Source organism: Leptodactylus fuscus, unplaced genomic scaffold (genome assembly GCF_031893055.1).
Source record: "Leptodactylus fuscus isolate aLepFus1 unplaced genomic scaffold, aLepFus1.hap2 HAP2_SCAFFOLD_56, whole genome shotgun sequence".
Lineage (NCBI taxonomy): Eukaryota > Metazoa > Chordata > Amphibia > Anura > Leptodactylidae > Leptodactylus > Leptodactylus fuscus.
In genome coordinates, this window is record NW_027440589.1 from 286523 (window position 1) to 301039 (window position 14517).

Consider the following 14517-nt stretch of genomic DNA (forward strand, 5'->3'; position numbering starts at 1 on the left):
CAGATGAAGGGGGGGGAACGGCATGACACTGGGGCAGATGAAGGGGGGGAGAACGGCATGACACTGGGGCAGATGAAGGGGGGGGAGAACGGCATGACACTGGGGCAGATGAAGGGGGGGAACGGCATGACACTGGGGCAGATGAAGGGGGGGAGAACGGCATGACACTGGGGCAGATGAAGGGGGGGGAGAACGGCATGACACTGGGGCAGATGAAGGGGGGGAGAACGGCATGACACTGGGGCAGATGAAGGGGGGGAGAACGGCATGACACTGGGGCAGATGAAGGGGGGGAGAATGGCATGACACTGGGGAAGATGAAGGGGGGAGAATTGTATGACACTGGGGCAGATGAAGGGGGGGAACGGCATGACACTGGGGCTGATGAAGGGGGGGAGAACGGCATGACACTGGGGCAGATGAAGGGGGGGAGAACGGCATGACACTGGGGCAGATGAAGGGGGGGAGAATGGCATGACACTGGGGCAGATGAAGGGGGGGAGAATGGCATGACACTGGGGCAGATGAAGGGGGGGAGAACAGCATGACACTGGGGCAGATGAAGGGGGGGGGGACGGCATGACACTGGGGCAGATGAAGGGGGGGAGAATGGCATGACACTGGGGAAGATGAAGGGGGGGAACGGCATGACACTGGGGCAGATGAAGGGGGGGGAGAACGGCATGACACTGGGGCAGATGAAGGGGGGGAGAACGGCATGACACTGAGGCAGATGAAGGGGGGGAACGGCATGACACTGGGGCAGATGAAGGGGGGGAGAACAGCATGACACTGGGGCAGATGAAGGGGGGGAGAATGGCATGACACTGGGGAAGATGAAGGGGGGGAGAACGGCATGACACTGGGGCAGATGAAGGGGGGGGAACGGCATGACACTGGGGCAGATGAAGGGGGGGAGAACGGCATGACACTGGGGCAGATGAAGGGGGGGAGAACGGCATGACACTGGGGCAGATGAAGGGGGGGAACGGCATGACACTGGGGCAGATGAAGGGGGGGGAGAACGGCATGACACTGGGGCAGATGAAGGGGGGGAGAACGGCATGACACTGGGGCAGATGAAGGGGGGGAACGGCATGACACTGGGGCAGATGAAGGGGGGGGAGAACGGCATGACACTGGGGCAGATGAAGGGGGGGAACGGCATGACACTGGGGAAGATGAAGGGGGGGGGGAGAACGGCATGACACTGGGGCAGATGAAGGGGGGGAACGGCATGACACTGGGGCAGATGAAGGGGGGGGGGAGAACGGCATGACACTGGGGCAGATGAAGGGGGGGAGAACGGCATGACACTGGGGCAGATGAAGGGGGGAACGGCATGACACTGGGGCAGATGAAGGGGGGGAGAACGGCATGACACTGGGGCAGATGAAGGGGGGGAGAATGGCATGACACTGGGGCAGATGAAGGGGGGGAGAATGGCATGACACTGGGGAAGATGAAGGGGGGAACGGCATGACACTGGGGCAGATGAAGGGGGGGGGAGAACGGCATGACACTGGGGCAGATGAAGGGGGGGAGAACGGCATGACACTGGGGCAGATGAAGGGGGGGAACGGCATGACACTGGGGCAGATGAAGGGGGGGAGAACGGCATGACACTGGGGCAGATGAAGGGGGGGAGAATGGCATGACACTGGGGAAGATGAAGGGGGGGGAGAACGGCATGACACTGGGGCAGATGAAGGGGGGGGAACGGCATGACACTGGGGCAGATGAAGGGGGGGGAGAACGGCATGACACTGGGGCAGATGAAGGGGGGGAGAACGGCATGACACTGGGGCAGATGAAGGGGGGGAACGGCATGACACTGGGGCAGATGAAGGGGGGAGAACGGCATGACACTGAGGCAGATGAAGGGGGGAGAACGGCATGACACTGGGGCAGATGAAGGGGGGAGAATGGCATGACACTGGGGCAGATGAAGGAGGGGGAGAACGGCATGACACTGGGGCAGATGAAGGGGGGAGAACGGCATGACACTGAGGCAGATGAAGGGGGGAGAACGGCATGACACTGGGGCAGATGAAGGGGGGAGAATGGCATGACACTGGGGCAGATAAAGGGGGGGAGAACGGCATGACACTTTGGGCAGAGATGGAAGGGAACATTACAATATGGGGGACATATAATGTACAGGTGACTGTAGGAGGATTATACTGTGTGGGGGCACATGGAAAATGAATGAGAATGGGCGGAGTACCACACAGTACCACATTCCGGAGGATTAGATACACACATCTTCACACAATACCACGCACCAGAGGATTAGATACACGCCAATGCACACAGTTACACACACCGCAGTATTAGATACGTGCATCTACACACAATCCTATATGCCAGAGGATTAGATACACGCCAATGCACACAGTTACACACACCGCAGGATTAGATATGTGCATCTACACACAATCCCATATGCCAGAGGATTAGATACGCGAGTCTGCACACAGTTCCACACGTCATGGGATTAGATACACACCTCAACATATAGTACCACATGCCAGAGGATTAGATACGTGCGTCTATACACAGTTGCACATGCCGCAGGATTAAATGCGCACGTCTTTACACAATACCACATGCTGCAGGATTGAGATACGCAATACACACAATTAGATACACTACCACACAATGGAGGATTAGATACTCTCCACTGCAAACAATACCACACGGCGGAGGATCAGATACACACGTCAGCACACAGTACCACATGCTGGAGGATTAGATACGTGCATCTATACACAGTTACACATGCCAAAGGATTAGATATGTACATTTGTGCACAGTTCCACACTCTGGAGAATTAGATATGTATGTCTTTACACAATACCACATGCCAAAGGATTAGATACGCGCCACTGTACACAATACCACATGGGGAGAGTTAGATACACGCGTCTGCACACAATACCACATGGGGAGAGTTAGATACACGCGCCTGCACATAGAACCAAATGCCAAAGGATTAGATATGCGTGTCTGCACACAGTACCACACACTGGAGGATTAGATACGCGTGTAATCACAAAGTACCAAGCGGCAGATGATTAGATACATGCATCTTCACACAATACCACACGTCGGAGGATTAGATACACAGCTCTGCACAGCGTACCACACATTAGAGTTTTACTCCAGGTTTCCATAGCAACCCAGCCATTTTACTACACTACTTCATGTCAGCTTTAAAGAAGCAGGGCGCTGTGGATGAAACTGTTACACAAGGTCACATACACACAGCTTTACTCCAGGTATCCATAACGACTGATCACAGGTCTTTCACTGACATCCAAAATGAGATTCACATAATCACATGACGCTTATGGACATACACACAAACCACATACACAATACACCAGTGCAAAACTGGGCAATTCTTATGGGGCCACTACACAAACATAACATGTAATATACCCGTGCGAAGCCGCCTCCTCCTACTAGTTATACAAATAAAGCCTCTTTAAAGGGCCCCAAACCAGCAGAAGGTTCACATGAGGCTGTGCCGACTGGAGCCATGGATGGGGCTGGGGTCTCCAGGGTAGCTGGTGTCGGGACCATAGATGGGGCTGGGGTCTCCAGGGTTGGGGCCCTATACCACAAAACTATAAGGAGGTGTGGCTGATGTCGGGGCCACAGATGGGGCTGGGGTCTCCAGGGTTGGGGCCCTATACCACAAAACTATAAGGAGGTGTGGCTGATGTCGGGGCCACAGATGGGGCTGGGGTCTCCAGGGTTGGGGCCCTATACCACAAAACTATAAGGAGGTGTGGCTGATGTCGGGGCCACAGATGGGGCTGGGGTCTCTGGTGTAGCTGATGACGGGGCCCCCGGGCTCCTTCTCTTGTAGATTTCTCCTTCTCATCTGTATCTTGTGGTTCTGCCTTTGCTTAGACCATTCTGGTCGGTGACAGCTCGGTGGGGAAGACGTCGCTGCTCGTACAGTTTGACCAGGGCAAATTCATCCCGGGATCGTTCACATCTACGGTGGGCATAGGGTTCACGGTAAGGGGCCTGCAGGCCACAGATTATGTTATCAGTATATAGTAGTACGACCACAGAATATACTATTAGTACGGCCACAGATTAAGCTATTACTATATAGTAGTACGGCCACGGATGATACTATTAGTATATAGTAAAACGGCCACAGATTATGCTGTTAGTATATAGTAGTAAGGACACAGATTAGTATATAATAATACGAACACAGATTATGCTATTATTATATAGTAGTACAGCCACGGATTATGCTATTAGTGTATAGTAGTATGGCCACGGATTATACTAATAGTATATAGTAGTACGGCCACGGATTATGCTATTAGTGTACAGTAGTACGGCCACGGATTATGCTATTAGTATATAGTAGTACGGCCACGGATTATACTAATAGTATATAGTAGTACGGCCACGGATTATGCTATTAGTATATAGTAGTACGGCCACGGATTATACTAATAGTATATAGTAGTACGGCCACGGATTATGCTATTAGTGTATAGTAGTACGGCCACGGATTATGCTATTAGTATATAGTAGTACGGCCACAGATTATGCTATTAGTATATAATAATACGAACACAGATTATGCTATTATTATATAGTAGTACAGCCACGGATTATGCTATTAGTGTATAGTAGTATGGCCACGGATTATACTAATAGTATATAGTAGTACGGCCACAGATTATGCTATTAGTGTATAGTAGTACGGCCACGGATTATGCTATTAGTATATAATAATACGAACACAGATTTAGCTATTATTATATAGTAGTACGGCCACGGATTATGCTATTAGTGTATAGTAGTACGGCCATGGATTATACTAATAGTATATAGTAGTACGGCCACGGATTATGCTATTAGTATATAGTAGTAGGGATACAGATTATATTAGTATTTTGTAGTACAACCACGGATTATGCTATTAGTATATAGTAGTAGAGCCACAGATTATGCTATTAGTATATAGTAGTACGGCCACGGATTATGCTATTAGTATATAGGGATATGGTCACAGATTATACTATTAGTTTATAGTTTATACTATTAGTATATAGTAGTATGGCCACGGATTATACTATTAGTATATAGTAGTATGGCCACGGATTATGCTATTAGTATATAGTAGTATGGCCACAGATTATATTAAAATATAGTAGTATGGCCACAGATTATATTAGAATATAGTAGTACGGCCACGGATTATACTATTAGTATATAGTAGTACGGCCACGGATTATACTATTAGTATATAGTAGTATGACCACGGATTATGCGATTAGTATATAGCAGTATGGCCACAGATTATACTATTAGTATATAGTAGTATGGCCACAGATAATATTAGAATATAGTAGTATGGCCACGGATTATACTATTAGTATATAGTAGTATGGCCACAGATAATATTAGAATATAGTAGTATGGCCACGGATTATGCTATTAGTGTATAGTAGTATGGCCACGGATTATGCTATTAGTTTGCTATTAGTATATAGTAGTATGACCATGGATTATGCTATTAGTATATAGTATGGCCACAGATAATATTAGTATATAGTAGTATGGCTACGGATTATACTATTAGTATATAGTAGTATGGGCATGGATTATGCTATTAGTGTATAGTAGTATGGCCACGGATTATACTAATAGTATATAGTAGTACGGCCACGGATTATGCTATTAGTGTATAGTAGTACGGCCACCGATTATACTAATAGTATATAGTAGTACGGCCACGTATTATATTAGAATATAGTAGTATGGCCATGGATTATGCTATTAGTGTAAAGTAGTATGGCCACGGATTATGCTATTATTATATAGTAGTACGGCCACGGATTATGCTATTAGTATATAGTAGTGTCACGGAGCTGAAGTATACGTCTTTCCTCCGGATTATATCTTGAATCAACAGGGACATAAGAGGTCGGGAGACAACAGCAATTTATTGTAATCCACAAAGTTAGTAGCCGGCGGCGGTCACATCAACCGTAATAACAATAAGTCCACAGAAGTCACAATCCAATGATAGCTTTGGCTCCTTGGTCCTGTAACTAAATCCTGGCTCTCTGCAGAGCTGTGCACAGGCCGGCTAACACATACTAACTGCTAGCTACATACTATATACTAAGACTGTTACACCTATATCTGTGGGGGGGAAGGGCTGAGTCACAGATTCTTCCCCCCTCACCTATACCAAGGAGAGCAGACTCCCTGTCTACTATGGACAATGCACCATCCAACATCTTCTTGGAGACACTGATCAGATTATCTCCACCCATTGTCCTCACTGGTCCTCACTAGTTAGAGGTATTTGCATACAATGTGCTAACACACTAGACCCCAATCAGCCAACTACACATTGATGTATATAACAGGTTAGAGAATACATTCCACATGAAATATATATTACACATTGCCTATAGTATAGACTCTAACCATCCCGTGACAGGTAGTACGGCCACGGATTATGCTAGTCAGTACAGGTGCAGGGGTGTCAGTAGTCGGTTGTCAGTAGTCAGTTCTCAGTATTCAGGTGCAGGGCTGCTGGGTGTCAGTTCTCAGGTACAGGGGTGTCAGTAGTCGGTTGTCAGTAGTCGGTTGTCGGTACAGGTGCAGGGCTGCTGGGTGTCAGTTCTCAGGTACAGGTGCAGGGGTGTCAGTAGTCGGTTGTCAGTTCTCAGGTACAGGTGCAGGGGTGTCAGTAGTCGGTTGTCAGTAGTCGGTTGTCGGTACAGGTGCAGGGCTGCTGGGTGTCAGTTCTCAGGTACAGGTGCAGGGGTGTCAGTAGTCGGTTGTCGGTAGTCAGGTACAGGTGCAGGGCTGCTGGGTGTCAGTATTCAGGTACAGGTGCAGGGGTGTCAGTAGTCGGTTGTCAGTATTCAGGTACAGGTGCAGGGGTGTCAGTAGTCGGTTGTCAGTAGTCAGGTACAGGTACAGGTGCAGGTGCAGGGCTGCTGGGTGTCAGTAGTCAGGTACAGGTACAGGGGTGTCAGTAGTCGGTTGTCAGTATTCAGGTGCAGGTGCAGGGGTGTCAGTAGTCGGTTGTCAGTAGTCGGTTGTCGGTACAGGTGCAGGGCTGCTGGGTGTCAGTTCTCAGGTACAGGTGCAGGGGTGTCAGTAGTCGGTTGTCAGTAGTCAGGTACAGGTACAGGTGCAGGGGTGTCAGTAGTCGGTTGTCAGTAGTCGGTTGTCGGTACAGGTGCAGGGCTGCTGGGTGTCAGTTCTCAGGTACAGGTGCAGGGGTGTCAGTAGTCGGTTGTCAGTAGTCAGGTACAGGTACAGGTGCAGGGCTGCTGGGTGTCAGTAGTCAGGTACAGGTACAGGTGCAGGGCTGCTGGGTGTCAGTATTGAGGTACAGGTACAGGTGCAGGGCTGCTGGGTGTCAGTATTCAGGTACAGGTACAGGTACAGGTGCAGGGGTGTCAGTATTGAGGTACAGGTACAGGTGCAGGGCTGCTGGGTGTCAGTAGTCAGGTACAGGTACAGGTGCAGGGCTGCTGGGTGTCAGTATTGAGGTACAGGTACAGGTGCAGGGCTGCTGGGTGTCAGTATTCAGGTACAGGTACAGGTGCAGGGCTGCTGGGTGTCAGTATTCAGGTACAGGTACAGGTGCAGGGCTGCTGGGTGTCAGTAGTCAGGTACAGGTACAGGTGCAGGGCTGCTGGGTGTCAGTAGTCAGGTACAGGTACAGGGGTGTCAGTAGTCAGGTACAGGTACAGGTGCAGGGCTGCTGGGTGTCAGTAGTCAGGTACAGGTACAGGGGTGTCAGTAGTCAGGTACAGGTACAGGTGCAGGGCTGCTGGGTGTCAGTATTCAGGTACAGGTACAGGTACAGGTGCAGGGGTGTCAGTAGTCGGTTGTCAGTAGTCAGGTACAGGGGTGTCAGTAGTCGGTTGTCAGTAGTCAGGTACAGGTGCAGGGGTGTCAGTAGTCAGGTACAGGTACAGGTGCAGGGCTGCTGGGTGTCAGTATTCAGGTACAGGTACAGGTACAGGGGTGTCAGTAGTCGGTTGTCAGTAGTCAGGTACAGGGGTGTCAGTAGTCGGTTGTCAGTAGTCAGGTACAGGTACAGGTGCAGGGCTGCTGGGTGTCAGTATTCAGGTGCAGGTACAGGTGCAGGGCTGCTGGGTGTCAGTATTCAGGTACAGGTACAGGTGCAGGGCTGCTGGGTGTCAGTAGTCAGGTACAGGTACAGGTACAGGTGCAGGGGTGTCAGTAGTCGGTTGTCAGTAGTCAGGTACAGGTACAGGTGCAGGGGTGTCAGTAGTCGGTTGTCAGTAGTCAGGTACAGGGGTGTCAGTAGTCGGTTGTCAGTATTCAGGTACAGGTACAGGTACAGGGGTGTCAGTAGTCGGTTGTCAGTAGTCAGGTACAGGGGTGTCAGTAGTCGGTTGTCAGTAGTCAGGTACAGGTACAGGTGCAGGGCTGCTGGGTGTCAGTATTCAGGTGCAGGTACAGGTGCAGGGCTGCTGGGTGTCAGTATTCAGGTACAGGTACAGGTGCAGGGCTGCTGGGTGTCAGTAGTCAGGTACAGGTACAGGTACAGGTGCAGGGGTGTCAGTAGTCGGTTGTCAGTAGTCAGGTACAGGTACAGGTGCAGGGGTGTCAGTAGTCGGTTGTCAGTAGTCAGGTACAGGTACAGGTGCAGGGGTGTCAGTAGTCGGTTGTCAGGTACAGGTACAGGTGCAGGGGTGTCAGTAGTCAGGTACAGGTACAGGTGCAGGGCTGCTGGGTGTCAGTAGTCAGGTACAGGTACAGGTGCAGGGGTGTCAGTAGTCAGGTACAGGTACAGGTGCAGGGCTGCTGGGTGTCAGTAGTCAGGTACAGGTACAGGTGCAGGGGTGTCAGTAGTCAGGTACAGGTGCAGGGCTGCTGGGTGTCAGTAGTCAGGTACAGGTACAGGTACAGGTGCAGGGGTGTCAGTAGTCAGGTACAGGTACAGGTGCAGGGCTGCTGGGTGTCAGTAGTCAGGTACAGGTACAGGTGCAGGTGCAGGGGTGTCAGTAGTCGGTTGTCAGTAGTCAGGTACAGGTACAGGTGCAGTGCTGCTGGGTGTCAGTAGTCAGGTAAAGGTACAGGTGCAGGGCTGCTGGGTGTCAGTAGTCAGGTACAGGTACAGGTGCAGGGCTGCTGGGTGTCAGTAGTCAGGTACAGGTACAGGTGCAGGGCTGCTGGGTGTCAGTAGTCAGGTACAGGTACAGGTGCAGGGCTGCTGGGTGTCAGTAGTCAGGTACAGGTACAGGTGCAGGGCTGCTGGGTGTCAGTAGTCAGGTACAGGTGCAGGGGTGTCAGTAGTCGGTTGTCAGGTACAGGTACAGGTGCAGGGGTGTCAGTAGTCAGGTACAGGTACAGGTGCAGGGGTGTCAGTAGTCGGTTGTCAGGTACAGGTACAGGTGCAGGGGTGTCAGTAGTCAGGTACAGGTACAGGTGCAGGGCTGCTGGGTGTCAGTAGTCAGGTACAGGTACAGGTGCAGGGGTGTCAGTAGTCAGGTACAGGTACAGGTGCAGGGCTGCTGGGTGTCAGTAGTCAGGTACAGGTACAGGTGCAGGGCTGCTGGGTGTCAGTAGTCAGGTACAGGTACAGGTGCAGGGCTGCTGGGTGTCAGATACAGGTGCAGGGGTGTCAGTAGTCGGTTGTCAGTAGTCAGGTACAGGTACAGGTGCAGGGGTGTCAGTAGTCGGTTGTCAGTAGTCAGGTACAGGTACAGGTGCAGGGGTGTCAGTAGTCAGGTACAGGTACAGGTGCAGGGGTGTCAGTAGTCGGTTGTCAGTAGTCAGGTACAGGTACAGGTGCAGGGGTGTCAGTAGTCGGTTGTCAGTAGTCAGGTACAGGTACAGGTGCAGGGGTGTCAGTAGTCAGGTACAGGTACAGGTGCAGGGGTGTCAGTAGTCAGGTACAGGTACAGGTGCAGGGGTGTCAGTAGTCAGGTACAGGTACAGGTGCAGGGGTGTCAGTAGTCGGTTGTCAGTAGTCAGGTACAGGTACAGGTGCAGGGGTGTCAGTAGTCGGTTGTCAGTAGTCAGGTACAGGTACAGGTGCAGGGGTGTCAGTAGTCGGTTGTCAGTAGTCAGGTACAGGTACAGGTGCAGGGGTGTCAGTAGTCAGGTACAGGTACAGGTGCAGGGGTGTCAGTAGTCAGGTACAGGTACAGGTGCAGGGGTGTCAGTAGTCAGGTACAGGTGCAGGGGTGTCAGTAGTCAGGTACAGGTACAGATGCAGGGGTGTCAGTAGTCAGGTACAGGTACAGGTGCAGGGGTGTCAGTAGTCGGTTGTCAGTAGTCAGGTACAGGTACAGGTGCAGGGGTGTCAGTAGTCGGTTGTCAGTAGTCAGGTACAGGTGCAGGTGCAGGGGTGTCAGTAGTCGGTTGTCAGTAGTCAGGTACAGGTACAGGTGCAGGGGTGTCAGTAGTCGGTTGTCAGTAGTCAGGTACAGGTACAGGTGCAGGGGTGTCAGTAGTCAGGTACAGGTACAGGTGCAGGGGTGTCAGTAGTCAGGTACAGGTACAGGTGCAGGGGTGTCAGTAGTCAGGTACAGGTGCAGGGGTGTCAGTAGTCAGGTACAGGTACAGGTGCAGGGGTGTCAGTAGTCAGGTACAGGTACAGGTGCAGGGGTGTCAGTAGTCAGGTACAGGTGCAGGGGTGTCAGTAGTCAGGTACAGGTACAGATGCAGGGGTGTCAGTAGTCAGGTACAGGTACAGGTGCAGGGGTGTCAGTAGTCGGTTGTCAGTAGTCAGGTACAGGTACAGGTGCAGGGGTGTCAGTAGTCAGGTACAGGTACAGGTGCAGGGGTGTCAGTAGTCAGGTACAGGTACAGGTGAGCTGCCACAGGTGCACACAGGAGGGCGGAGCCGCTCGCACGCAGCAAACATTGGGCGTGACACGATGGCAGAGTGGGCGGGGCATGTCTCTGACTGGAGGTGATAAGGATGTGGGCGGTCCCTAGTAAGGATGTGGGCGGTGCCTGGTAAGGATGTGGGCGGGGAGTATTAAGGATGTGGGCGCGGTATGTACAGGACACGCCCCTCGCCTCCGGTGTCGGTTCTCGCTCCTGTCGCGATGTCGGGGATGCTGAATGGAGATTTGTGTGCCGGGCTGGGCTGCCGGAAAGTGAGCCGCTGCCAGAGCTGCATCTTCGACCTGACGTACAAGGTGCCGTATAGCGGGAGTGAGGGGTCCGCACCTGTCCGTTACCGCCGAGCACCGGCACAGAGGGGGTTACTGGTGAGACGGACTGAGCGGTCCGTGATGTGGCGGAGAGTCACGTGTCACCTGTAATACTTGTCATGTCATCAGAGCCCTATAGAACTATGTGTCATGTCATCAGAGACCTATAGAACCAGGTGTGACGTCATCAGAGACCTATAGAACCAGGTGTGATGTCATCAGAGCCCTATAGAACCAGGTGTGACGTCATCAGAGACCTATAGAACCAGGTGTGACGTCATCAGAGACCTATAGAACCAGGTGTGACGTCATCAGAGACCTATAGAACCAGGTGTGACGTCATCAGAGACCTATAGAACCAGGTGTGACGTCATCAGAGCCCTATAGAACCATGTGTGATGTCATCAGAGCCCTATAGAACTATGTGTGATGTCATCAGAGCCCTATAGAACCATGTGTGATGTCATCAGAGCCCTATAGAACTATGTGTGATGTCATCAGAGCCCTATAGAACTATGTGTGATGTCATCAGAGCCCTATAGAACCATGTGTGATGTCATCAGAGCCCTATAGAACTATGTGTGATGTCATCAGAGACCTACAGAACCAGGTGTGACGTCATCAGAGACCTATAGAACCAGGTGTGACGTCATCAGAGACCTATAGAACCAGGTGTGATGTATGTGTGTAGCAGGTGGTGTTACCCTAATGGGGCTGTACCTATAGATCTTGGTGCGGGGCGGTGTTACCCTATTGGAGCTGTACCTATAGATCTAGGTGCGGGGCAGTGTTACCGTATTGGTGCTGTACCTATAGATCTAGGTGCGGGGCAGTGTTACCCTAATGGGGTTGTACCTATAGATCTAGGTGCGGGGCAGTGTTACCCTAATGGTGCTGTACCTATAGATCTAGGTGCGGGGCGGTGTTACCCTAATGGTGCTGTACCTATAGATCTAGGTGCGGGGCACTGTTACCGTATTGGTGCTGTACCTATAGCTCTAGGTGCGGGGTGGTGTTACCCTAATGGTGCTGTACCTATAGATCTAGGTGCGGGGCAGTGTTACCCTAATGGTGCTGTACCTATAGATCTAGGTGCGGGGCAGTGTTACCGTATTGGGGCTGTACCTATAGATCTAGGTGCGGGGCGGTGTTACCCTATTGGGGCTGTACCTATAGATCTAGGTGCGGGGCAGTGTTACCGTATTGGGGCTGTACCTATAGATCTAGGTGCGGGGCAGTGTTACCGTATTGGTGCTGTACCTATAGATCTAGGTGCGGGGTGGTGTTACCCTAATGGTGCTGTACCTATAGATCTAGGTGCGGGGCAGTGTTACCCTAATGGTGCTGTACCTATAGATCTAGGTGCGGGGCGGTATTACCCTATTGGGGTTGTACCTATAGAGCTAGGTGCGGGGCAGTGTTACCCTAATGGGGCTGTACCTATAGATCTAGGTGCGGGGCAGTGTTACCGTATTGGGGCTGTACCTATAGCTCTAGGTGCGGGGCAGTGTTACCGTATTGGGGCTGTACCTATAGATCTAGGTGCGGGGTGGTGTTACCCTATTGGGGCTGTACCTATAGATCTAGGTGCGGGGCAGTGTTACCGTATTGGGGCTGTACCTATAGATCTAGGTGCGGGGCAGTGTTACCCTAATGGGGCTATACCTATAGATCTAGGTGCGGGGCGGTGTTACCGTAATGGGGCTGTACCTATAGATCTAGGTGCGGGGCGGTGTTACCCTAATGGTGCTGTACCTATAGATCTAGGTGCGGGGCGGTGTTACCCTAATGGTGCTGTACCTATAGATCTAGGTGCGGGGCAGTGTTACCGTATTGGTGCTGTACCTATAGATCTAGGTGCGGGGCGGTGTTACCCTAATGGGGCTGTACCTATAGATCTAGGTGCGGGGCAGTGTTACCCTAATGGTGCTGTACCTATAGATCTAGGTGCGGGGCAGTGTTACCGTATTGGGGCTGTACCTATAGATCTAGGTGCGGGGCAGTGTTACCCTAATGGTGCTGTACCTATAGATCTAGGTGCGGGGCAGTGTTACCGTATTGGGGCTGTACCTATAGATCTAGGTGCGGGGCAGTGTTACCCTAATGGTGCTGTACCTATAGATCTAGGTGCGGGGCAGTGTTACCGTATTGGTGCTGTACCTATAGATCTAGGTGCGGGGCGGTGTTACCCTAATGGGGCTGTACCTATAGATCTAGGTGCGGGGCAGTGTTACCCTAATGGTGCTGTACCTATAGATCTAGGTGCGGGGCAGTGTTACCGTATTGGGGCTGTACCTATAGATCTAGGTGCGGGGCAGTGTTACCCTAATGGGGCTGTACCTATAGATCTAGGTGCGGGGCAGTGTTACCGTATTGGGGCTGTACCTATAGATCTAGGTGCGGGGCAGTGTTACCCTAATGGTGCTGTACCTATAGATCTAGGTGCGGGGCAGTGTTACCCTAATGGTGCTGTACCTATAGATCTTGGTGCGGGGCAGTGTTACCGTATTGGGGCTGTACCTATAGATCTAGGTGCGGGGCAGTGTTACCCTAATGGTGCTGTACCTATAGATCTAGGTGCGGGGCAGTGTTACCCTAATGGTGCTGTACCTATAGATCTAGGTGCGGGGCAGTGTTACCGTATTGGTGCTGTACCTATAGATCTAGGTGCTTGGCGGTGTTACCCTAATGGGGCTGTACCTATAGATCTAGGTGCGGGGCAGTGTTACCCTAATGGGGCTGTACCTATAGATCTAGGTGCGGGGCAGTGTTACCGTATTGGTGCTGTACCTATAGATCTAGGTGCGGGGCAGTGTTACCCTAATGGTGCTGTACCTATAGATCTAGGTGCGGGGCAGTGTTACCCTAATGGTGCTGTACCTATAGATCTAGGTGCGGGGCAGTGTTACCGTATTGGTGCTGTACCTATAGATCTAGGTGCGGGGCAGTGTTACCCTAATGGTGACTGGGGCTATTTTTGGCTGTTCTCCTTGCGGTTGGGGTCGTGCCGCCGGTGTCATGGGTGCGGCCCAGGTAACGCCTTTCTGCTTGTCTCGCAGGTGATGCTCCTCGGAGATTCGGGCGTTGGGAAGACGTGCTTCCTCATCCAGTTTAAGGACGGGGCCTTCCTCTCGGGGGCGTTCCTGGCGACCGTGGGCATTGATTTTCGGGTGAGAGTCTTGGCCTCTGTCACGCGGCGGTTTCTTGTATTTCGGGCTTTCTTGTCTCCGCGGTTTAACCCTTCGCTCTCCAGTTATTTTGGCTTTTCCTCTTCTCTCTGTTCCTGCACAGTCGCTTCTTAACCCCT

General features: G+C 51.7%; 1 protein-coding gene across 2 annotated transcripts in view; it reads left to right on the forward strand.

The window, feature by feature from the left end:
- The window catches only part of LOC142188589 (ras-related protein Rab-37-like), a 69493-nt gene that overhangs the window by 28914 nt on the left and 26062 nt on the right, over positions 1-14517 (forward strand). The window contains exons 2-3 of one of the 2 annotated variants that reach the window (XM_075261880.1): positions 3922-4032; positions 14270-14380. In XM_075261880.1, the coding sequence (XP_075117981.1) occupies positions 3922-4032; positions 14270-14380 (222 nt within the window). Of the gene's footprint in view, positions 1-3921; positions 4033-10923; positions 11196-14269; positions 14381-14517 lie in introns of those variants that run through there. The other variant, XM_075261881.1, reaches the window with a different exon arrangement.